The sequence below is a fragment of the Opisthorchis viverrini genome (genome assembly GCF_000715545.1).
Source record: "Opisthorchis viverrini unplaced genomic scaffold opera_v5_306, whole genome shotgun sequence".
Lineage (NCBI taxonomy): Eukaryota > Metazoa > Platyhelminthes > Trematoda > Opisthorchiida > Opisthorchiidae > Opisthorchis > Opisthorchis viverrini.
In genome coordinates, this window is record NW_008751964.1 from 551,727 (window position 1) to 577,164 (window position 25,438).

Consider the following 25,438-nt stretch of genomic DNA (forward strand, 5'->3'; position numbering starts at 1 on the left):
CAGGTATCCTGTCCCTTTTCGGTCCCATGCTCCGTTGCCTATTTTTTGCGACTACTTGTAATCGAACAGCATTTCGTGCGTTCCTGGGACTTTCATCGTGCAACGAACTAGGCGGGGCTTGTTCAAGATGTCATTACTGCCGAGCCTCTTATCCGGCCTTAGTCATCGAGAACATTGCTTTTTCATTCATCCTTAGAGTGTACAGTATCCACGCTTAGTATTTTCTCAACTTTTCCCAGAAAAAAAACGCCCCTTAAATTCGTGGCTCCGCTGTGAGCTCTACCCGTCTACTGAGCAAAATAGACTCTTTTGGGTCTTACATTTAATCAAGGTTGGCCTCTCCGTCTACGCTTACTCAAGCAATTATGGGTTTGGAAATGGCACATCAACGCACACAAACTATGGAAAATACGGAATCAAGCACTTTCAGTTTCCCCGTATTTAGTGGTTTCTGCTGTGCTTGTGCTCTGCCTTCTTCGAGCATAAAAATGTGACGAATATTCTGTGTTCCGCTGGTTGGTATTTTGTTGTTTATAAGCACCCGAGTCGGACAAAATTTCCGTAAAATTTTTAAGCGTGTAATGCATCTATCAAGCAGAAAAACGTCACGCAAAACACTGGGAGTTAAAGGCCACCCTTACGAGGGCTCACTGAATAAGTCAGGAATGGGGTGGTTCACGATTCTTGCGTTGCGTGCAGCAATTTTAGTGTTTTCTCCTTCCAAGTATTCCTGTACGAACGCGTCAAAGTCTGTAACGATTAAGAAAATGAAAAAAATCACTAGCTGTCGCACAGAACTGGGCTGAATAGACCCACAATGATTGCTGTACGGTCAAGATTTTTTAGGGCTTCACCATAATCTGAGACAGCAACATCAGTGTTGCCACCGACGCTTCACCGCCGTAAGACCACAAAATCTAATTGTATTTGAAGCCTTAGAATGAAAAATGAAAAAAACGTATGGGTAAGGGGATCCGGCGCCGGACAATCGCGAGCATCCTGAGGTGCCCACACCAAGGCACCAAGGCGCTCAATCAGACGATCTGGGAAGAGACTGAGCACAAACGCCACTGGCATCGATCAGCTGCCACTTCTTGCTATGTCTTCATCCTAAGCAAACGGCCAAGCTACCGCAGTTGATTGAACTGGATGTCTTCTGCGTACCTGTTGCACAACCAAATACCCGTTTTCTAATTACTCCTTTACGAATTTGTTGACGCTATCCGACATCAGCAGCGCATCTGAGACATCAGTGGTAAAAAACCTGAAGACGTTCCACATCATCTGTCTGCGGAGTCCATTTCGGAACCACACAGCAACAGCCCATACGGCAGAACGACTCTTGAGATCGAGTGACATGCCTCTGACGGCACAAGTGACGCAAATTGTCAAGCCTGATTCGGATTCGTGCTTTCACTTTGAACACACTTCCGTCATAGCTACTACAACTACCGGTGATTCTCCTTGAATTGTAAAAGGGTTTGTACAGAGACTGCATGTTCTTAGGCGCGACTTTGCACTTTGAAGATTCAAGACATGCCCTGACGGTGGTCAGGGTTTGTGCTTCGCCTACGTCCTCAAAGATCAGGGTGAATAATTCGCCTACCCCAGTTTGACTAGATTCTAACCAGCAAGGACTTGAACACCGGGGTTTTGAAGAACTTCCAGTTTTCGCCTCATTGTTTCATCGACGACAGTTCAAAAGGAACAGAGATCGGATATCCCTGTTCGTACACCACATTTTGTAGGAAAGTTTTTGGAAAGCTAACCATACACTTCCACATGCCCGGAACTCAAGGAATTTCAAGATTGTAACGTGGGTCTAATACCTGACGGAGTATGAAGACGTGGTCGACACAGTCTGTACCCGATCGAAATCCCGTTTGATGCTGATGGTCAAGGTTTCGCGCGCCGCCGTAATACGACGGATAATCAGTGGTGCCAGAAGTCTTGTTACAGCGGGAGTCCAACTGACCTCCCTATGGTTAACACATTCACTGCAAGTTCTCTTTTCGAAACTTGGCACTAATGTTGAGTCACCCTAGTTGCCTGGAACGGTTTCATTCTCTCTGGCAGACCGAACTAGGTTAGACAAGCACAGACTGAGTAATTCACTGTCATTCTTGAATAGAGCCTCACCGCGTTAACTCCATGTAATTTCGAGCAATTCAGCTATTCACAACATACGTCGTACGTTCGTGCGTCGTTCGCGGCAGACATTACGGAAGTTAGTTTTAACCAATGCCCCACTAATCTAATGTTCAAAAGAGAATCTTGGAACTCTTTCTATCAGAATCTCGCTCATCTGTCATGGCCCATGCTCTAAGACCAGATTGTCAGCATATTTCTATAGAACATCAGTGGTGGCAAGATAAACGGCCTCAGTTCGTTGTCTCTCCAGTGTCTGGAGGCAAATTCACAGGAACGTCATGCGTTCCGGTGCGAAAATATATTTTTCGTTCATTGCACGACGTCGCTGTCGTCAGCGAATAGTTCATGACTGCATCAGACGGTTTCCTCTCTCTCGTAGCATACAACTGAAGGTCGTGTCACTACTAAACTTTGGAAATTTTACTGTTTCCTACTCGGTAAGCATTGACCTTCACACCGTATGTGAACTTGTTTCTATTCCAAAGTCAATATTTTTGGCTTTTTGTAGCGCTCTTCGTCGCATCCATCACTAACCTCTACCCCTCGTTACCTTTGTTTGTACACGCGTCCACCTATCCTGGCACAATTATTCCGGCGAGTCCAGATCATAGGGGGGCGGGGTCAGCAAAGTCAAATTTCGCTCTTATTAGGTCTCGTTAGCAGTGCATATCCATAGCCGTGCCGGGGTTAGAACTCCGGACATGCGGGTGAGCGTGTTCCCGCACTCCACAGTGCACACTGGGTGTATTTGAATTATCACGTCCAAACAGACAAGCGAGTAAAATCACGGGAATAATTACACCAGGATGGGAGGAAGACTGTTCGAACATAAGTTATGTGGATGCAAACTCTACAAATCTAGTAGCCACCTACGACTGATCTTTTGTGACTCTTTTAATGGAATTCATCCAGGTCCCATGTTGCTGTAGCCGCAGCAAAGTATTGTCCGCGATCTGACTGAATAAAGTTTTTCGCCACCTATCTACAGATGTTTGTCCAGGCAGGTAACAGGAGGCTTGGTGAATGGAAGCGGTCAATAAAACGAATAGCTTACAAGAACGTAGCTAAGCTCATGGTAACACATGTTCAGGCCAATTCGGATGGTCCGTGAGGGATGGTACAGGGTTGGTAGTGTAACCAGAACTGTCGTGTGAAACCAATGCAAGCAATGTATTACCACAGCTGTTGACTGTACAACTGTACTTCGTCCCTTCTCACTTACCTAGCTAACTATTTGTTTGTGTTTTTATTGTTCAGTGCATGTTGAAAGGGGGAGCTCCTCAAATATCGATTCTGCCACAGTTTTCTAGATGTTGGAACATTCAATGCTACGTCACCCACGATGTAGGAGATGAGTTAGAAAATACCAAATGCTGTTGCTAAACGGTGACGTTTCGCATGTGGATAATGCACTCCGAAAAGTCCGGAATCAGCTATTTATTAGAATGAATAGTCGGAACTCGTGACGCGGAAAAAGGTTCTTAGCTGTCATACAGTCTAACAGTATCCATTTCTGCGCTGGCGGTTCCGGTCGTGACTTGTGATTTTTGCACTTTCTTAGCTTGTCCAGAGACTGAGCCTTTTACTACGGATCCCATCAAGTATATTGCTGCTCTCAATTCATTTGAGATTTGTCTTCAGTAAACTTTGTGGTATCATGTTCCGAAGGCTCCATCACACAGAACACGGATAGCAGACTGTGGGATGCTATTCACTGAACATGCCAATGGATAGGGTCAAACAAAGAGAACATTGTATATCTGACCTGTTCGACTTAACTCGTTGAATGCACCCTCAAGAAATCGCTGTGAACCAGAATAATCCTACTTGTAGCACGGGGTTTGGGGGGGAGGGAGTTTCGCTACCATTCAGATGTAGCATCCTTTCGGTGCCTAACTGCCAAGCCACCAGAAGGGTGCACGAGGGCTGGGATACCCTCAGGTTGCTCAAGCCTAAACAGAGAAGCACATCCAGTAACAACTGCAAATACCGTAGTTTTGGCACGCATCAGAAAACTACATCTTACTTGGGTGTTGAAAAGATTTGTCTCCGTTCATATTCACGTAGTATGACCCAGTGTAGTACCAGCCAGCGGGCAGAGGGTGAAGGTGGTATTTTTCCTTTTGAAAAAGGAAAAAGAAACAGATCGAGAGATTGATGAAGTCTGTAACATAGTAGTATGATATGTGCTGCCCCGATGGAATGACCAACAGGTTTTTCTAATTTCCTTGGAAAATGTTCGGCCCCCTATTATGTGTGTGGATAGTCATTTGAATTATTCTCAGAGGGAACATTATCTACTTCGTCTCCCACGGCCGCCAAATTTTCAGAAACCTGTCAACATCCTCTGCACCGCAGCACGAAATAACTGAATTAGTATGTTCATTTGGAGCTTAAAATGTTGATTGGATTGAAGAGTTAATAAAAGATATTACTGAACTGAGTTACGACCTAACAACTACATTCAGTACTTACAGGTTAGTGCAAACAAATACGGTTTATTTAGCCTACTCTAGTTTACAGATTACCCTCCAACTTTTCAGGAATCTTGGTGTCATAAATTCGCAGTTTCGTTTGGATTCGTAATCACTTTTGAATCAATGGGACATTTATTTATTTCCTCGGGATGTATACCAGTCCTAAGCTCGAAGACACGGGGTTTCAAAACACTGAATTGCTGGAAGATTACGGTAGCGCTTACTGTGGTGAACCGACCGGGCATGCTGACAACTGAGTCGTCAGTTTCAGTGTGCTCTCACGACTGCACTTCACCGTTTCAGCCGCAGCTGCGATTGTCGGCTTCGAAATGGACATCCGAAAATACAAGCATGTGTGAAGGTGAAAGTTGAGAGCTCCTAAACCAATTTTAGGTTGGTTACGATATGGTTGACTAATGCCCCGTGGAATAAGCTGCATCGAAATTTGTATACCTCTACAAAACAGTAACTTATCCATCACTTCGGTAAATTCTGACTCATATGTGTTTTTCAGGTTTACTCAAGTGCTTTTTACGAATTAAGTTTTCCTATGATCCCTACCCGATTATTGAAGTCCAGACTTGTCCTACCCCAGGATTCACTGCAGAGTTGCTGATCATTTCCATAAAGTCCAGACCTTATTGGTTGTCGAAGGCCCAGAATGAGCTATATCACATTTGTTATCCACTGCTTGATCTCTTTCTTCTTCCTTATAATGAATCAGTTCACCAAACTTTGTGTGATTCGGCGATGCTTTACTAACACGATACGGGAACTATCGACCAAATGACGACAAACGTACTCATTCGGTGAGTAATAGTAGTCAGTAATTGTATGCGCATGTGATTGACCACAGCGAATAAAGGGCCAGTTTGTGGATCGAGGGTCTCCATAAAATTGGAATAACCATATGTGCTTTTATCACTCCCGCACTTCATCATGGAATTTTTGCTAAACTCAAGTTTACTATATCCAAGTTATTATGCCCCCCTGATCACCATATATGCGCACTTGAGAGCTTTTCATAGTGGTATACAGGAGACGGAAACTTGCAGTGAAGTGCTAGTGCTAGTACCCAAACGCAGTACTTTGATCTATGCTTTCTCTCAAATACACTTTTGTAACCAGGTCGTTCTTAGGAGTCGCAATGGATTCAGTTCCAATGCGCAAAACTGGAACTTGTGCCACTAACAGTTAGGGTGCTCGAGTGAATCTCACTAGAGGGTCATAGTTTACTCGAGAAGTGTAAAGGAGACGGTGTTCCATTCGATCTACTACTCACATGTATTTTCTCCAGGTCAGCCTTTGACAAGTCCGACAGTCGCAATGGCGGACGAATTGCTTCCTGTTGTGGTCCTGATTTTCTCAACCAGTTGGCAAACTGATTGGATAGCCACTCGTCTGACTCCTTACTGGTTGTTGGCGGTGCAGCCAAGATTCCGGTCAGCCAAAAAGGCTTGTTTGCTTTTCTTTTCCGTGACAAGTCAGAATCGTCTGTATTCACACTGATTCGACTGATTCCATTTAGCGTGAGGTGCAACACGTCGTAGATTTTATCGGGTTCTATGTTGAGTAATAAAAAAGTGGAGCACTATTTTTTGAGTCTTCATCACACTGATCATTATCATCATCATCATCATCATCGACATGTTATGGGAAATCAAGTCAGTGAATCGTGTCCCAGTACGACATTGATCCAGTGATATAGAAATGTCACCTGTAATAGGTCGTGACCTATCGCTGGTTCGAGTTCCAACTCTTATTCGGGGCTTGGCGACCAGACATCGCTTCGTCTTGCATGTTTCCTGAGAGCGGAATGTACCGAAGCAGTATCATGGATGTTGCATTCTTAAAAAGTCTTATGAGGAGTTATGAGGACTGGGGACCCGTGAGACTCGGTATTAAAAAAAGCAAGCATTGTATCTCAAGGAAATCCCGTGTTTATCGCCACAAAATCGCCAGCCTAGAAGTTTGACATCCCGGTTAACTGACAGGCGTTGCACTGGAGCAGCTACCTCTCTGATCAGCTCGGAGCGAACTAAGGAAACATCTGGTGCCTTGATTACCGGCTTAAACACGTGATGAAACAGTGTTGAAACAGTTGAAACAGATGGGCCACTTACAGGGCTGCAAGTCCAAGAGTTTTGGTGACTCGCTTGAAAAAAACACCACTTTCATCGCCTAACAATATCCTGGTTGTCAAAACAAACTTGGAAAGCCCGGAATAATAATCTACGAACGTGAAACATAGCCTGGACTTGGTGATACGTGAAGAGATAATACATTTTCACATAACTACTGGTCTTACCAGCCTCATCAGTGGAAATGATTTTATAGTCTGACCCCTCCGACCAATTTGTTCCTAAGCATCTGCTTATGCAACCCTCTCGAAAGTGTTGTCTCACATGAGTCTTTTAGTGTATGAGGACATGCAGTAAGAGCACATCCTCGGTTTCGCAACCCTCACCACAATTCCCAAATCCGTTTCCATCTCGGAGTTTAGACATGGCTCTGATCTACAGAAGATGGGAGTATTTCTTAAACACTTCTTTCAAACAATGTCGTAAAACTCGATCAGTACACATGAATAAGACGTACCTCCAGTGAATCCGATCTGACCAGTAACGCTGTACAGATTTCCGTAAAAAGGCCAAGGCTTCAAGTTGGCGAATATGGCTGGACGAACGAAAGAATAGTGGATGAAGACTATCACTACAATACATCAGAACTGAAAGAAGTGTTGGATAAATCTCCCGCGGTAGATACACTCATAAATCGGCCATAACTCTCTTGGGCAATTTAATCTGATCAAACTTATCGTAATAGAACACGAAACAATCAGAACGTGAATCGGTCAGTTGCAAAGGCCCTCGTATCCATTTACACAAAAATTCAGGCTTTAAGTACAATAATCTCACTGATAAGTAAATCTGCATGCGTTCAACGGAGTACGTATTCGCTTGCCATATGGGTTATTCCGCTCAAGACTGTTAGCGGAACGTTCCGAATGGATAACCGATTGTTCTTGCATCCGAATTTCCTTATTCAAACTCCCCTACTGTTGCTCTCTTCCTCCTTTCGTTTTGTATACAACGGGATTCCACTGTTTGTAACTGTCCCCCTTCCTTGTTCTCCATCTGAACCCAAAACACTCTGACCTTGGCAGCCACGTGGGTTTATCCATCTTGTATCCATTTTGTCCTCACCCGATGTTCACATCGGGTAGGCCTATTATTTTACTTTATTTGTATAGAATTCCGCTTGGAACCGCACGTGACCAACTGTGTAGATGTCGACATAATTCCATTTTATCATTGTCTTCATAGTACCGTATTTGTTGATAAGCCTCCAGTGAATGATTCGACTTCGGTGGTTTTGCACGTACGTCAGCGTGGCCGAACCAAGTTGTGCACACCATCAGAGTCACACCATTCAAAATACCGAGAAAATGTTCTTGTTTCTTTTGCAATTCACTCACCGATGCTACATGCGATGCGTCGGTGTTTACAAAACACAGCGATGAACCTTGAAGGCGAAGACAATCATAATCTACTATCTCCTAGAGTTCAACTGCAATCACCAAAATCCACAAAAAACAACTTGTCTGGAAGCCAGTCTTTGGGTAGTACAAGCTTAATGGACGAAAATCAAGATTTCTATATAAAACAATTATTTATCAGGTCCGCTAGCATTAGCTTACCTTTCAGATGGTTAGTAAATCGAACACGCTTCTTCTCTGGGATGGGATATAGGTCTTTTTGAGAAAAACGCTGTGGCTGAACGATGATCACGGGCGTATGTGCCATTGAAAAATTCAAAGCTATCCCGTAGATAAAGAACTAAACAAAATGAAATTTAAGTGAAACTTGTCTGGAAGCCAGTCTTTGGGTAGTACAAGCTTAATGGACGAAAATCAAGATTTCTATATAAAACAATTATTTATCAGGTCCGCTAGCATTAGCTTACCTTTCAGATGGTTAGTAAATCGAACACGCTCCACAGGTCGCGCAAACCGCAGAGTTACGGCGTGCATTCTCGGATTACCTAGCGTCGTGTTCAAGCTGGATATAGAAAACATCAGTCTGATCAAGTGAATCGAGCGCACTATGAGAACACAGTTTTTGCATGCAAAAGAAATGGTTCCCGGTACATGAGGAATGTTTTTTAAATGAACGTTGGGCTGAACCGTTTAAAGGTACTGCTCGTGTGGTGATCCTGAAGATTGTTGAAACTGAACTCTGGTATATAATCAACAGATCTCGTGACAAGTAGCCAATGGGTTCGAGTCGAGGTCGTTCAGTGCTGAACTATCAAATGTGTGAGTTAAGTGGACGCGATTGTAAGGTAAATTCTGTTTCAATTCAGTTAGCTATTTTCCATCACTGGAAACTTAGAAACTTCTGCAGTGGACAATTTGACGATCAGCTGAATACTCTGACCTACTGGTATCAACACTTGCGGACGTCAACCTAAATCAAAACGGAAGATCATAAGAGAGTGGACTAGACTGAAACAGTCCTGGTGTGTTTTTAAATTTGCCTTTTAAATGTGCGAAACTTCGACATTCGGAACATCGCAAATACAATGAAAAGGTAGCATCCACTGCAACTGGTTCGAACATGCTGTTCAAGGTTTTCATGTCAACACTCAGTTCCACGAACTGTGTGCCATTTCTAAACGAGAGTGGGCATAAAGATAATAATGTCGTTCCAGTCACCGAATACATTTGCAAACGCAACGTTACGTAGTTCAGTATGTTTAAATGAAAGAAAAGTTTCTGTGATGGTGGCTCTTCCAGTTGCCTTTGACTATGGCAGAAAAGCGTCGGTATTGAACGCTGATGTCATGCTGTCGATGATGATGACTTTGAATAGCAGTGAATAGGCTGTAGGAAACAAGGAATATAAGATGCCAACGAAGATAAGGGAGAGCAGACGATTCGTTTCGCTCCTATCTGCTCAGCCTCAATGAAGACGAAATGTCCAAGCCATTTAGGAGTGCACCAGACCGTTACAACCAAGGTACGGACAAATCACAAGCTCATGGCTTCATGTTCTGTATGAAGAAGGATTCCTAAGGAGAACGCACTAACCAGAATATCTGGACAAAGCAACACATACTCATATGTCGCCGTTTGAATGATTTTGATGACCGAATACGCACAATTAGAAAGTGAAAGGGAGTGAAAGGTTTTGTTTCGAATGGAAAACTGAGCGTACCTGGGATAAGATAGTAATCGGGCGCGCTTTAGTCCTGGCCTGTTGAAGGCCTCTTCGTCAAGCAAAGCTTCGAGAACGTGCCCGCGGTCTACATGTCCTTCTGGGGCTGGCAACTGACTCAGTTTTGGGTTGACGGAGTGCAATAGGGCTTCAACGTCCTCCATTTTCACACCGAACTTTGTAGCAGCCACCTGCACGTACGGGGAGGGAGAAAGCAAAGCTGCTTACAAGCTCAGGCTTCAGGATAAATGGGAGTGCCCTTATCTCGGAATAATTGTATGGCTACAGTCTTCTGGAAGCACCGAGTAGTTTATGCGTCTCATGATTCACTACGTCATTCCATGTTTATCGACCAAGGGACTCCGTAGTTTTGGTCTTAGGGGTTTCGAACTACCCAGGCACCTGAGAAAAAGGGGAACAAATCTGTCGAATTTTAGCCGCGAAAATTATCCAGGGGACGCAAACGTTTTGAGAAAACTTAAAATGACGCGACTCTCACATTCGTAAACTCAATATTAGCAACAAACAGACTGAAAGCGACCAGCTTTTGCTTGTAGACCACAGTTATTCAGCCGAAAATCAACCACCCGGTAGTGAACAAGGTCGAACGATTTCCAGCAAGATTCACTGCGTCGTCCAGGTTTAGACCAATAGTTTGGATTAGTTGTACGCAGTTGAGAGATTTGTGTGCTCATATCACGCTTGTTTGCACAGGAGTTCTCCCGTCCTGAAGCAATTATTCCGAAGAGTCCATACAATAAGGGAAGCACTGTGCTCCAGTATTAACTTTATTGGAGCTCATCAGCAGTGAATATCTTTCACAATGCTGGGATATCAAATACGGACGTCTAACATACTAGGCGACTGTTACCACTACTCCACTAGCTTTGACTCTATCTTCGCGTGCAGTTCAGTTAATGGGCACCGCGGGTGATTATCGAAACGTAGTTAGACAAATACAGCTGGATATAGGGTTCGCGACAAACTGTGTTATTGTTGTGTGGTGCAACCGTCATACTGTTCGTCTTATTGGTAGAAAGTCAGACTAACCACTATTGATTCTTCCTTCATAAAACATTACATCAATCTACTAAACTCCATATAGATCTGGAACTACACATCCTCGTATTTGTTACGATATGTTCCACATAACTTCCTCTATCCAGTTCACGAGGATCGCTAAACGTTATCTAGGAGTTGTGGTAGTAGAAAGAAAGACAAGTGCGAAGCAGACGTCGCTTGAACAGTGTGCTCAGGTGGTACAGTGACCATTCATTTCGACTAAAGTACAGGTCTGAGGTACGCATTTCAAAAACATTTGTATGATGCTGGGGCCGTCAGTGGCGTGCGAGAATGATATCCATACGATAATCCTGTATATGATAAGTTTTCGATCCGAAGTAGAATGAACCAAACGATGAGGAATGACGTGATTACTTGACGCATCAGCTGTCCGTGATCACATGCATTTCACTTGAAGTTTGGAAATTATAATTCATCAAAATGTTCTGCGCTTCTCGTGTTGATTGTAAATAAATCTGCTGACACGGAAGTGTTGTCCGTAGTAGTAGTGAAGACTCATGGGAGAAAAATCTAGACAAGGCTGTGGACAAATTCAAAATAATGAATAGAAGTGTATGTTTTCTAGAAGCTGGGTGAGAGGTTTGACATCGTACTGACCTGCTGTGACTTTGGTGGTCCAGTGGACAGGATGTAATTAGTCCAGCCTTCTGATAACATTTCTAGTAGGCCAGGGACTGTCATTCTGAATGGTGGAAAACGAAGGAATGTGAAACGATCAAACACTGACAACTTAGCTCTCTTTGTAGTAAACGGGTACATCTGAAACAGCCAAACAGGCAAAAAATGTGGCCTAACCCTGTAACTCCAGGGTACAGCGTACATTTCCGCACAGCGTCTGCGGTCCTACCAAGTTGGTCATTGTATAGGGGTTTGATGAACATATTCTTCTGGTCCTCCATTTCGGGAGTTAAACGTGGATGGCAATTCGTCCTGTTATGTAGCCCAAAATCAAAGCTCTTGTGCATCATTACGGTTCCCCAGACCGTAAGCAAAGAATTTATTAAAACACTCAATCGGATTCCCGTGGGTCCGATCACTTGACACTGCCTTGGTTGTAAGTTTCTTGATACTAAATTTTTTCCAAGTATTCTCCGTATATTGCATCTCACGGCTGGAGAGAATTAAAGAAACACTAACAACAGGATGGCGATATGCTTGACGGTTTGTGCTCTTAGTTATCGATGACCGTTTCTTAGATGCCACGGATTGGGACCAATACTGCCCGTTTGGGTTCATATTAGTGTAACGTTCCTTGCGCTACACGAAACTGAGTCTTTTTTACACCGAGAATGGCCAGAAAACCAAATGATCGTTTTTGTTTATTGGCGTTCAGTATCTGCCCGACTTGATTTGTTGTCATAACAGTGGAGGACTCGAGTCACAACGACACTTGCCCTGATGCGACTATAGGTGCGCATAACAGTCAGCTGACCTTACCGCGTCATTTGGTCTCTTGCTAGTAATCTACATAGTTATGGATGATTGGCCATAGTGCTCCTATGCAACTCACTCTACAGGAAACGATTGCCTGAACAGATTGTCGGTTGAGCAGAATGTTCGGCAAATGGATTTTCTAGTTTATCCTGATGACCTTCAACTAAGGCATCGAGCGAAACCTAACTAAACTTGAAGCTTGCGGTCGGTTTGTCGGACTGCCACCAGCATTTAACGAGTTTATGTTTGTTGTAACTGTAGGACACTGGTACATTGCACAAACTGAGCTTTCGCGGCACTCCTCAACGAATCACTACTGCACGCAACTTTACATCCTTCGGGAAATCGTGAATTTCCTGGCTCATTTTGTTGAACTACAATAGACCCACCAGATTTGTGGTTGCGATTATTCACTGGACCCTGTATGGAGTGCACAGTTTAAAATCACGTCATCTAAGACAGTAGTTTCAAAAAAGTTTTCATTAAATAAAAACCACACCTGTACTTTGGTTTGGAAAGGAAGTGAAAACAGCGCCAGATACGCAGCTGTGATTATCGATCCCTTGTTGTATATGCTGATGTTTACTTGTCTGGATTTTCTGTAGCTCATGCTACTCGTAGTCAGTAGGTGCACATCGCACATTGTGGAAAAAACCTGACTTGTATTTCCGGTCAGAAGATTCTCAACTCGAATCACCAACCCCCCGCTGACTATGCAAGTGTTCAAAGTGCTCCGGAAACAAGCAACTTAGATTCAAATTCCGCATGACCTCTTCATTCAAGTCTTCCCCTGAATAAAGCCTTGCGATACGTGTAATACAAATATATTCTACTATGCCTATCTTTCTTGAAAACACCATATTGCTTCTCTGATTAGGGAATTTTGGGAAACTTACGCTTTGCAATATAGGCTGCTTCCACAAGGGGCACACATGAGATATAGTATTTAGCCCGATAGATATGGTCACGTGGGAAACAGTTTCTTGCAAGTATCAGTCTAGGAATGCAGTTTCGTGAAGGGTGAAAGTAAAATGAAAGAAAATTCGTCAAACTGTCTGCTTTTATTTAGGGATGGGTTAGACATCGGTCACTAAACAGCTGACATCCCAAGACGTGTCCCCTTTCTGTAGTAGGACACTCGCCATCGTCGGACGTAATTAGAATTTACCATCCAAGGACTCACCTTCCACCATCCATGAACACGGCACGCGTATCCACGCAGGTAACCACACAACCTGATTTCACAAAGAGTGTAAAAAGTACGATATTTTGGTCGTATACGTCATCTGAATAGACACGGTAGCATAGTCAGTCGAAATGTTTTGCAAGGTTGATTAAATGGAGCGCGTGGGATGGAGCTAGTCATCGGAGAGGTTTCCACTATTGGTGAGTTTGTCCATCTTTAAAAGATACTTTCGCAATTAAAAAAAACTCGTCGGAGGTTCCTCATCTGGGTATGACGACCCACATCATGGACATCACAACTGAAAAGGGCTTAGATGAGAGCTACCGATTTTTACGGTTGTCAGGTTTGGGCTTGAATTCCAGTGTTCCTGAGCTGAAATCTATGAGAACTTTGATCTCATATCCTTTTATTCGAACCCTATTCAACTGAGCTAACACCCGGGCCAAGTGACAAGTTCAGTCATTGCAGAAATGATGGTTTTGTAACGGAAGGCAGACTACTCGCTTCTGAAGTCACCCACAAGTGTATTTGATCGGCCAGTTACCAGTCAGTTGCTCAACAATCCGATAACAGTTTAGAAGGAGAAAGAAACCAACGGAAAGTTCACATTCAAGCCACTTAGATTATACCCCATACCAGTCCACGTCTTGCGGATTCAGTCAGTGCATCAGTAAAACTTTCGGTTAGTTGAAGATGGACGCTCAAGCTTCGGTCTGAGTAATGACCAACTATTAAAGAATGTCGATAATGGCAAATGGCAAATAAATAACGATGGTGAGTTACGGAGTGATTCAGGAGCTTGATCGATCCTATTTGACCCGAAAAAGAGGCGAAAAAAAGTCTGTTCCACTGTCCATTGCAACTCGAAACTTTTCAAAGCAGTCCTGTGGGCTGATTTCTTTGGCCGTGTAGCCTTATTGTAGAGGCTATCACTCCATCTACTTAGGCTAATTCTGTTGATATGCCTGGAGGAATAGTCGAATCTATGGAATCAAGTGGCTAGTCGAATGTCTTTCAACTAGAAGCTAAAGAGACACATTTCAAATCCTACATGTCGTACAGTTTGAAATGCTTGACCATAACAATATCCATGTACGTGAAACATACTATCTGAATGATATATATATATATATATAAAATATTATATAATGCACTAATCGTTCGAGCAAACACATTCATTCTTGGCTTACAGATTCCTCCTCAACGAATAACAGCAAGTGTACGAAAATCATTGTTACCAGCTCAGTACGCCTAGTCTCCGTAACTGGTGATAATCTTTATCGTAGACATGTCGGCGAGAGCAGCACAAACGATACCTCTTGGTTAAGAGTATAACGTTACATTATTCGGTGAACAACTATGCAATACCAGTCTAAAGTTTTGGGTGTAGCCACATTGTGATTTATTTCCTTAGGTGATGACTTGGTAATGACGTTCAAAGAGTCCAAGTCTAAAACTCAACATGCAAATGTCTGCTTCAAATAGCCCTTTTCTTATTGAGTAATGTGTTGCCCGCGCTGTATCTTCCTCTCCCTACACCCATCCAAGAGATAACACCTTCCTGGAGCAAGAAATTTCCTGTTTTTTCGGCCTTAAAGAGAGAAACTGAATGTATTACGCGTCGGCTGCCTAGATTTGAGAACACTAGACTCATGTGACAAAATACGCCAACATCAGACAATGTAGGGCGAGGAGAAAGCACTTGATCCATACTTACCTATTCGAACGCAGTGAACAAGCTGCTTGGTGCTCTCGTTGGAAGATAACCGGTGGACTGCTTTGAGTACATCTCTCGCCCCACAAGTACCAGGGCAGAGTAGAATACCCCTAATTCTCACACGAGCCTCTGCGTTTGAGGAAAGCAATGAATCATACTCCTTGACTGCAGTCTCCAGTGCGGAAGAAACATCACTTGGTGTGGCGGGTAATATTTGTATCCAGTGCGTATCCTCTTTGACTAAGTCTACCACGTTTTTCACCACACCGTCCTGAAAGCACCAATTGAATGCTGGTGTTACAACAAACATAGGAAAAAATGAGCGAACATTTGCCTCATTAACTCCAGTGGATTGCATTCAGAGGAACGGAACAACCATTAGGAATATTACGTGTAGATGGCATGTAAATGCTACACATTTTCGCCCCAGATATATGCTCGTTGCACCTACTGACCGAGGACATCAGAAAGCTGACGAAGAACAGCAACTAGCATTCGATACCTAGACCAACTAATTGAACACGAAGTTATGGGACGAACTACTTTCTTAACCTTGCTTATTCATATGGTCAACTGCTCTGATTTGCATTGTGTTTCAAATTGCACGATCTAATGCCAGTATGAAGGTGAACTAGTGACCGATTACTCATCAAAATATACTACCCAAAAATGGGTTACCACTGGAGGGATTACTATGGACAGCTCCTGACCATGCAGCTGTATTTTCAATAAATTATCCCAAAGCTGTCCACCATTTGATTCCACCAGTTACAATTTTTATATAATCTGGATGTACATTGTCTGATGTGTTGACAAAGTTGGCGAAGTTTTGAGGATTAGGAGACAGACCTATTTGCATGAATTCTTTTGAATCAGAGAATCAAATAGCACAGAAGTATGGAGAAGGGCGTCAAGCATGCGCTGATGGAATAGTTTTAACACGTTTGGTTCGCATACCAAGCAGCAGCAATTCAAATCCCGAAACGGCAGAGCAGATGCCCTGGCGGTGACTTCAAAGGAGAGCGGAACTCGAATCTACTGCCTGCCCTCTCTGGGGCGGACCGAGGGGAACAGTTTCACTCAAGCGCATGTGCCGTAAATATACAAACATTTAGGTTTAACATTTATGGCAGCTTTAATTTATTGAGCAACAGTGTGCTTATAAGCTGGCTGCAGTGCCCCATTTCGGTTATTATTAGACAAGCGAAATAGGCAGTTTTACCTTCACGTAAACTGCAGTGAGCAGTTAAAGAAATCAGATTAACTGTTCGCATATATATGAGCTTATATGCCGTTGGTTTGATGACAATTAGAGTGAGGCCGCAATAACTCGTCTCAGAAAAATCAAGGATACTACGTCATGATTGCGTTCGACTCGATCGATACTTTATATTGACAACCAACCTACTGAAAACATTTAAGTAAGCCGTGTGTAGCGGAGAGAAATTAGGTGGACGAAAGTTTTATGCAATTACGCAAAATCTCTACTTTGTTAAATCCCCATTTGATTTAATATCACTAGTCGATTTTCTTCATTTTTTGAAATTGGAACCGAACTGAGCAGAAGTGACCGATGAGTCATGGTCAATTCTAAATGTTGTATCTCAGGATGGGGAATCACGTCATCCATTACTTACAGGGATAATATGAACTATTTGGAATTAGTCGTACATAGTCGCTTAAAACAGCTTCAAAGAATTAACGAACTATTCGATACCACACAAAATGAAAATCGAGGCGTTTAAAATAATTTATGTTTTTTGAGTCAAAATTAACCAAAATCCCACTAATGGAACTAGTTCTTTTACAAACGATTCCAGCAAACCAAACTTCTTCATTGTTTACTTTTACCACCCATGTTGAACGGTAGTGCAAAGGCCTCTGTAAATCAAAAGGGGCTAAAACTCAAGAAAAAAGGGGGTGAATAATGACTCGGACATTAGTTATCTAATATACACTCGATATGTATGACTCATGGTGCCCGAGCTGTTCAGTGACGCATACCTTTTTCACTTTAACGTGGTACAACCAAAGTCACTTTCAAACACGCTGTAAAATCAGTTAATGAAAACAAGGAATTTGAGTACATTGTATCCTCTTATTACTACTAGTAGAGACCTGACCAGTCGGAATCATTAAAACGTATAACTATGGCTTATATTGCAGATGCGAAATGCATCCAGATCTACAGCTAGAACTCAAATGCAGGGAGGTTCACTGACAACCTATAAATATACAAATGGTGAATACCTTTCGACTTCCAACGGTTCCACACACAACCGTGAGATGAAGTGGTTTTGTCCTCATCTCCCTGCAAATGTTATCTTGTGTTCCTGTGGGAGATGACTCATTGTTAGTTGCTGAATGTGTCCATAACAGACTGATATCTTTGTCTTCTGAATTTCGTAAAATCACGCTTCGAATCTCGTCCACCCAAGCAGCATTAGATGATGGGACGTTTGACGACTCAAGATGGATTCCACAGCACAGTGCATAGTCATACGCTGAAGAAATACCTTCGACGGAGTTGTCCAAACTCCAACTGGCCTCTATGTGACGTAGTTCGCTTTGATGAATCATTAGCCAAGCTTTAGCAGATGGTTGCTCGGTCATCAGCTGGTTCAGAGAATACAGTCCCGCTTCAGTTGCTGAATCGAATTTCAGCTGACTAAAACTGAGGCCTCGAAGGTCAGATAGGACTGACTGAGTATCACGTGACAACACGGTTGCGATGAAGGCTGCTCGCATTGCTTGACGATTAGGTAGGCAGTCAGACTGTCGCAAAAGACCTTTGGCACGCCAGACTGGTGCTACCTGTAAAGCATGGAAAAGCTCCATTCTGTGGAAGTATTTACGGTATTATTCATAATAACGGCAAAGCTTAACATGGTAGCTACGCTTAATAAGCTCCAAAAGTTAAACAAACTTATACTGATGTTCGTTATACTGGTCAGGAGTGGTTAGTCTACCTTAACGGCACTGAGATACGGATTTACATTGAATTGTTTCTGTTTGTCAGTTGGTCGATATCAAATGAAATCTTCCAAAGCATAATAGTTATAGCCTAGCAAACAAAAATGAAAGCCTCAATTCGTTGCGAAAAGTGGTGAGAGAAATGAGCTAAAAGTAAACTTCCTAGTAAAACATGAGGAGGACGTGTTTGTGCATACTATACAGCAGATTTTCAGGCGAATTTCCCCTGCCTACACCATTTTGATTTGTAAATGAATGTTTAGCTGAGTACAAATTCGTTTCCAAGCAGGAAGTAAGATTGATAGAACTGTGAGGACTATGGCTATCTGCTGCGCTCCAAACAGGGCGAGATGGGTTGTGGGGTATCTACACTATTTCATATATCTTACGACTAGCCTGTAGGGATCCACACTGTTTTTAGAGTGAGAAAGTGTCAAACAGAAAGAAGGGATTGTAATTCTGGTAGTAATAAAACTTTTAGTGTCACAGATTACTTATTTCTATACACAGTAGGCGCAGGCGTCACAATCCGCTGCAGTGTGGCACAGCCGATGAAACGTTTCATCGAAATCGTGAGAAGACAATTGACAAGATGTCAACATTTATTCCATCTGCATCAGTTTTCCACGTAAAGTGTACATCTAAGGGTTTGTTACGTAGCAAAACCTCTGAAAAAAACACTTGAAGATATCACACGAAAATCGGATAGTTTCAGTTTAGAGGAAACGTAGACGGATTTACTGTGTCAATGACTTTTACACGTCCGACTGTTTTGCTTTATTCAGTATTGTCTCACCAAGTACATCCCAGCCAGTGACAAAGGCACTATGAGTTGCTGAAGCAATAAAAAACTTTGGTAGATAACGTATTTTTAACTTCTCTGGCACCTATGTGGTTTTCGCTCACCTAAATGTGCATAGACATTTGTTGGGATTAGCGAAACTCTTCATAGCTTTTCACGATCCTCATGGAGGACATGATAATTACAGTCTTTGAGATTGCCTTTTTTAAGATTGAGGTAGGTAGTTGGTGTGGGATACGAAGACGTAGACTTTGAAGCTGAATGTGAAGCGAACAAATTCTGGTACATCCGTGTCATATTTGTACATTAAATAGAAAAATGAAGTTACCTGCTCCAAAAACAGGCGTTTCGCTTTCGTTTTTGGCTTCAACATGAGCCAAATGGACATGTTTGCTGAATTGTTCCCATTTACGTCTCAGTAACAAATTCTGGTACATCCGTGTCATATTTGTACATTAAATAGAAAAATGAAGTTACCTGCTCCAAAAACAGGCGTTTCGCTTTCGTTTTTGGCTTCAACATGAGCCAAATGGACATGTTTGCTGAATTGTTCCCATTTCGTAACGTCTCAGTGCCCCTAATTCTTGTTGGCTTCTGAAGCTCCCCAAGTGTCCCGTCCCTCTTTCCATTCAGAATACAGCATCTGAGAGCCGAGGTGAGCACGTCGCGTGTAATACAGGAGGATGGAAGAGAGAATTCCAGCAGCTCAGGCTGCTCCATATCAACCTGCACGGGGGGCGAGCATAAAGAGAAGGACAGGTGTACTTGGGTAATGAGACTGAGTATGTTACCAGTAGATTCATTACTTCTGCTCCATTTCTACGCCCAACCTGGTTCAAGGGTTTTATGAAGAACGTTGAGCATACAACTAGCAATATCCTTTAGCCTATCAAAACAAGAACAACCCGTGTGAAGAACAGCCTTCTACAGAGACCAAGGTCTTCTGATGACAGGCTGGTATTTGACTAAAAGCATCATCTGTGTTGAAATTTAAAAGTTAAGAATACATAATCTAGTTCATACCAGAACACCACATCGCTCTTTCTCAGCTATACTACACACAAGTTAATACTAGGTTGAATTCCCATTCTGACTGTTTGTACCCGAGTTCACTCCTCGTCATAAAACCTTTTTGAATTCTTCACGTTCATGAAGCACGTGCACGCTGGTTTGTTGTTCTATTTAAAAAACATTTAATACCCAACGGATTGCCGTTTGGGGTGAAATCTAAATCTAAATCAGAATATGAGGCTTCACATTTCACTGCGCTGAATGCCAGTTTTACTTCTGCAAAATTTTTTGAGCCATCTGTTTGAGTCACGTCGGAGACCCACAAAAGTTGGTCCGTGAGTCCTATACCACAGTCGCACCATCCGCAAGCAGCTCTAAGATCAATCAACTTGTCCAGGTCTACAGTTTTATCAACCGTTTGTTGAACGCGGTGACTTCTTGTTAATGTACAGTAATGTGACTTCCAAAAAGACTCACTGAATGAATAACAGTCCAGACNACTTCCAAACAGACTCACTGAATGAATAACAGTCCAGACGAGGTCAGTGCTTTAGCCTGTAATTCATAGTGGAGAAACAAGAGTTTGAAGAGGCATTGTTTTCGCACAGCGATGGGTCAGAAAGGTGAGAGGTCCTGTATACATTGTTCCGTAAATGAATTTCGGCCGTTTTCTTTATGAATCCAAAAAACATCCGGGTCAATGGGCGAGAAATGCAGAATCTTAATGAAAAATGATTCTTCAGGAGACCTGTTTTTAATAAAGTCAAGCGGAACAATCTGGCTAGCGAGTGTGCAGTCATCGCATATCGTCTATTGCAGTCACAAGGACGGTTTTCTTGTCAGTTTCCGAAATGTTGTTCTGTGACGTTCACAGCACCGCACTGAAAAGTCTGTTGTGATCTGAACGAATCAATCAAGGCCTTTGATGGCCCTTACTGGCATTGAGAGCTTGTAAAAAGGCAAAATATGGTGCCCAATTTCAGTAGTGTTTACACCAAAAGTTTGCCTAACTGTGCCGAAGCCAAATGCTGAGAGAAACATAACTGTTCACGTTCACATCACTCTCGTTTGAACAGTCGTCCTCCTGTCCTGGTGCAATTATTCCGGTGAGTCCACACCAAAGGGAAGCACTGGACTCGAGTTTCACCGTGCCGAGGTTTGAATTCCGGACACCTGACATGCGAGACGAACCTGTTACCACTATTCCACCAGCGTACGTTGGATGCATCTGAGTTCTCACGTCTGAACGGGTGAACTTGTTCACGCTTGAACGATGCGATGGGTATGCCCGACACATCATCGACGCGACAACCCAGTAACTGTCTCGGTTGTGACGATCGATTGACCCGCTTGTCAGGACTTCCAAGTCAGGTAGCGCCATAGCCACTTGAAGCCCGCTGGACAAGTTTGTTGATGCATGTTGTGGGGTTTGCCGGATGTGTATTGTTCCAAAGAATTCACAATGGAAAACTGTTGCAAGACAGCGCGTTTAATGACAGACATCGTAGTTTTCAATTATTTTTCTGTATTAAACGTGTTCACATCATTCCTATGATGTGCTGTTTCTGATGATAATTCGGAAAACAAACTTTGATTCTACCAGCCTATAGAACTAACAACTCCCATGGTTAGTTTTTCAGTTTTCAACAGGAACAATTAAAACCAGGGTTAAAAGTGTCATTTTCTGAAACGTGGTTAGGCGCCAATCATTTGGCTTCAAACCTGGGCACAACCTACCGGACGATAGTGCAGCACATTTGAAAGTTCGATCTGACTGATACCGATCCGTTTTCCACTGATTATTACATAGTCCTCGAAACAGGTACAGGTTACTAAAAGTGAAGATAGTTATGAATGTAGCATTAGTTAAACAGTGGAGCATTAACCAACAGACAGTTTGAGAGGATGAAAGATTAAAAAACTGTCTTACGTGATTATCTATAGACTAGAGAGAACAGAAGACAAATATACACAAACTTGTTTACGAATACGAATTTGGAAACAACCGTAGTAGAGGTTTTCAGGGATAAACATGCAAGAGGGTGTGTGCAGCACTACTACGGCTAATGGAACACCTTCGAAGGAGGATATTCAAAGTGATGTTTAGAATATCAAAGGATATTATATTCACAGGATGAGTGAACCTTCCATCTGAGAAGTGGTTACTGGAGGACCCAGTTAGCAGGTGACCATGTGGCCACGTGGTGTGGATCCCGCCACACTGCTGATCAACTGCTGGTAACCGAACGGTTAGGTTTTCAAACTACTAGCCGGAGAGTAAAGAATTCAAAAATCCCTAGAACTTCATGACATACGCACTGCTCATGATTCAACCGAACGGTAGGTTTTCAAACTACTAGCCGGAGAGTAAAGAATTCAAAAATCCCTAGAACTTCATGACATACGCACTGCTCATGATTCCTAACGATGCTTGAGCAGCTGTAAAGTGCCTTCCGAAATTTCGGAAAAGATTGGCTTCACTTCTACGACGGGTTGTCATGAGATTTCAGTACCAAGAATTGTGAGGCATACCATGATTACCATTTAGAAACGACACTATGGAAGCATCAGGGTGGACCCCATAATTTGTAACCATGATAGCGTTTCCATTTGAGATCCAGCATATATTCAATAGCCCCATGAAATTCACATTATTGTTCATCCTGCTGTGTGTTGACTAAACAGTTCATCAGGCAGCTATTCCTGCCAGCTGAAATGAGGTCATCCTACATCCAAATAATGGTTTGAGCCCCATAAGGCTGAAATTTAGGTTCGACCTTCTGATTAGAAGCTTTCTTTTAAGCCTAAATAGCTGGTGCTTAGACCTGGTCGGCTTATACTGCATCAGCACCGTGTGCTTCCTTCAGCTTGAGCAGTAAGTGTGAGTCAAAAACGGGTCCACTAAGAATAATTTTGTTTCGTCGTTTGATTATACACTGGAATTGAAAAGGGACTCCAAACTTTTGGCAGCTCATTGGTGGTTGGAATCTTGTGAGGTGGTTGAACCCGACCCCATATGAAGTTCTCACTTCTGCAGGTCCACCTGACTTAAAAGTTGTCTCCTAACATGTACCGCTTGTGGTTTATTTCTGTCTGCTGGGGGAGGGCAACAATCAGCTGAATGAAATCTTCATTAATTTGCTCCATTGCTCCGTTGCTATAGTCAGTGACAGAATGGCCCTTCGAGAGGGATCCCGTACTGCAACAACGTCTGCCTAAACCCATAACAGGTATACCACTGTCTAAGTATTGCAAGGCTCGATTGCGAGGAACATTTAGCGAATGTTCTAGGTGCAACCCAAATAACCACAGTGATTGGTTAAAATGAGCTCCCTGTCGAACAAAAACCGGTGCTCTCTTTAAGAACCACAACACACTTTGATTGATTCAGCCAAAAGACTTGAAATGACAAGCATGATAATTCAGAACGACGACTGTAGTAAAGCAATTATTGCAAAGAATCCAAAGTAACGGTGGAAGAGGCTTTTGAAGTCTTCATTACTGTATGTCAATAGTAACTTACCGGTAATTGAGCTGGGAGTATTTGCAGGGGCCAGAATGATATCAAGTTGTTCACTGAAAATCGGCTTCTTATCGGAATTAAACTGTGTCATATCGATGGGCAGTGGGTTTCGCTAGAAATATTTACAAGATAAATTCAGTTTACAATTTACAAGATAAATCCTCGATTAACTTGCATTATAACATGCCAGCAACCACTATGATTATTTGGAATGGAACCCACAATAAAATAGAAGACTCACATTAAGGTGACGGTGTTATCACAGGGAGAGAAAAGCATAAAACAGCTGACCGTCACCGGCTCTCTGTTTGCTTGAAAGACTGAGGTTGCACTGTCATTCGTTTGGATAATACTAGAAAATCTCAAACAACTAACTTAATAGATGTCAAGCTGATATCTGTCCACTGTGACAGCCTTTGTAATGCACCAATAGCCCAAATATGAGTCTCTGCTGTGGTTCACTGAGCATTGTGGATTTACTCTTGGAAGAAAATTCCGGAACTAACTTGGGACGTCTGAATGTCTTGTGTTGACGCTTTGTGAAACCTCACTGATCCCTTTTACCATAAACCAGTCAGAACCATCTCTGTATAGGAGACATGTGATCTATCTAATTAAGCTGATGGCATTTCATAAGAATGAACCAATAGGACAGTAAATGCATTTCTTTACCCCTAATCTAACTGAAGAATTTCTCGCGAACGATTTCCGTATTAGTAGAGGTATATTCGGTGCCTCCCAACTGAGTCTGATGTGGGGAATTGTCCGGTTCAGAAAAAGCTTAGACGGTGAGGGAAGGTATTAACTCTCGTGCTGCTTATTATGGTTTCCTCTGAATATCGGTGCTTGAATTGACACCTCAGCAAACAAAAAAGGAACAGCATTCGTTAAATGAAGTATTTTCAGTGAAAACGACACGATTTTTACCCGGAAATATTGGTAACTTACCGTCCAGATACAAGTTGGCGGAATTGTGGCAGTTAGACTTATCACTTTCCGGCTCAGACAAACTGAAAAATACAAGCAGAAGACGGCTTAAAGTTTACGATGGTTTTGGCTTTCCTCAGCACTTAAGTAAAAAATCAATTTGTTTGTCTGAACCCTAGGAGAAGTAGACCATTGCTAATGTTCTCCTTTCAGTAACCTCAACAAACACGGAGCGTCATTCACATAGATGCCAATTTTGAGCTGCATGGTCCCACAGATATGAACTAATTTCGACAACGTCCTCGTTTTAGTCTTGCCGGGTGAGCTGCCTTTGCAAGCTTAGCAAAAAATGTCGATTGTGTGCACTTCGAATTTAGCGTGTGTGATGAGATTCCCAACCTTTCGGATAGTCGCTATCGCCAGCAAACTACTGAGCCACGCTGTGATCTCAAATGTGACTTTACGGTCAAGTTGAACCGTGTTGCCACATTTACGCTTTCATTAATACTCATATTACCTAGAGTTTTCATCTCTTGGCCTTGAAGCAACGCAACTCACAGAAAAAGCAATTTTGGTAGATGCTACTACCTACCCTCAACTAGATAGTGCTTCTCTCGATTGTTCTATCAGATAAAGCCAAGTTGTATTCCGCTGCTCCATATAGCTTTCTCAAACGTGTAAGGCGATATTGTACTTCCGGCGTGGATTTTCCAAACACTTACTGATTTCGTATCTTTGACGGAAACATCCCGGACATGTATCGTGGCCGTCACTTCGTAAAGCTCAGGTTTAAACCAAAACGGAATAGTTGTATTGCGTAGTCGCAGGCTATTTGGTCAAATAACTTTCCAACCAACCAGGGATTTCGAAATATCATATATTTTAAAAGTGCTCATCCCCCAGAATAATCTGGTTATTTCACTAGTTCGAGCTTT

The 25,438-nt window shown here is 42.7% G+C and overlaps 1 protein-coding gene across 1 annotated transcript in view; it reads right to left on the reverse strand.

The window, feature by feature from the left end:
• Positions 1 to 618: 618 nt before the first annotated feature.
• Positions 619 to 25,438, reverse strand: part of T265_14964 (hypothetical protein) — a gene marked incomplete at both ends in the record, with an annotated part of 38,185 nt that continues 13,365 nt past the window's right edge. The window contains 14 exons of the mRNA XM_009176010.1: positions 619 to 750; positions 4,178 to 4,271; positions 5,911 to 6,191; positions 7,227 to 7,304; positions 8,595 to 8,689; positions 9,848 to 10,038; positions 11,528 to 11,612; positions 13,548 to 13,599; positions 15,268 to 15,538; positions 17,518 to 18,081; positions 19,520 to 19,768; positions 21,791 to 21,885; positions 23,577 to 23,688; positions 24,525 to 24,586. Coding sequence (XP_009174274.1) covers positions 638 to 750; positions 4,178 to 4,271; positions 5,911 to 6,191; positions 7,227 to 7,304; positions 8,595 to 8,689; positions 9,848 to 10,038; positions 11,528 to 11,612; positions 13,548 to 13,599; positions 15,268 to 15,538; positions 17,518 to 18,081; positions 19,520 to 19,768; positions 21,791 to 21,885; positions 23,577 to 23,688; positions 24,525 to 24,586 — 2,342 coding nt within the window. The remainder of the gene's footprint in view (positions 751 to 4,177; positions 4,272 to 5,910; positions 6,192 to 7,226; positions 7,305 to 8,594; positions 8,690 to 9,847; positions 10,039 to 11,527; positions 11,613 to 13,547; positions 13,600 to 15,267; positions 15,539 to 17,517; positions 18,082 to 19,519; positions 19,769 to 21,790; positions 21,886 to 23,576; positions 23,689 to 24,524; positions 24,587 to 25,438) is intronic.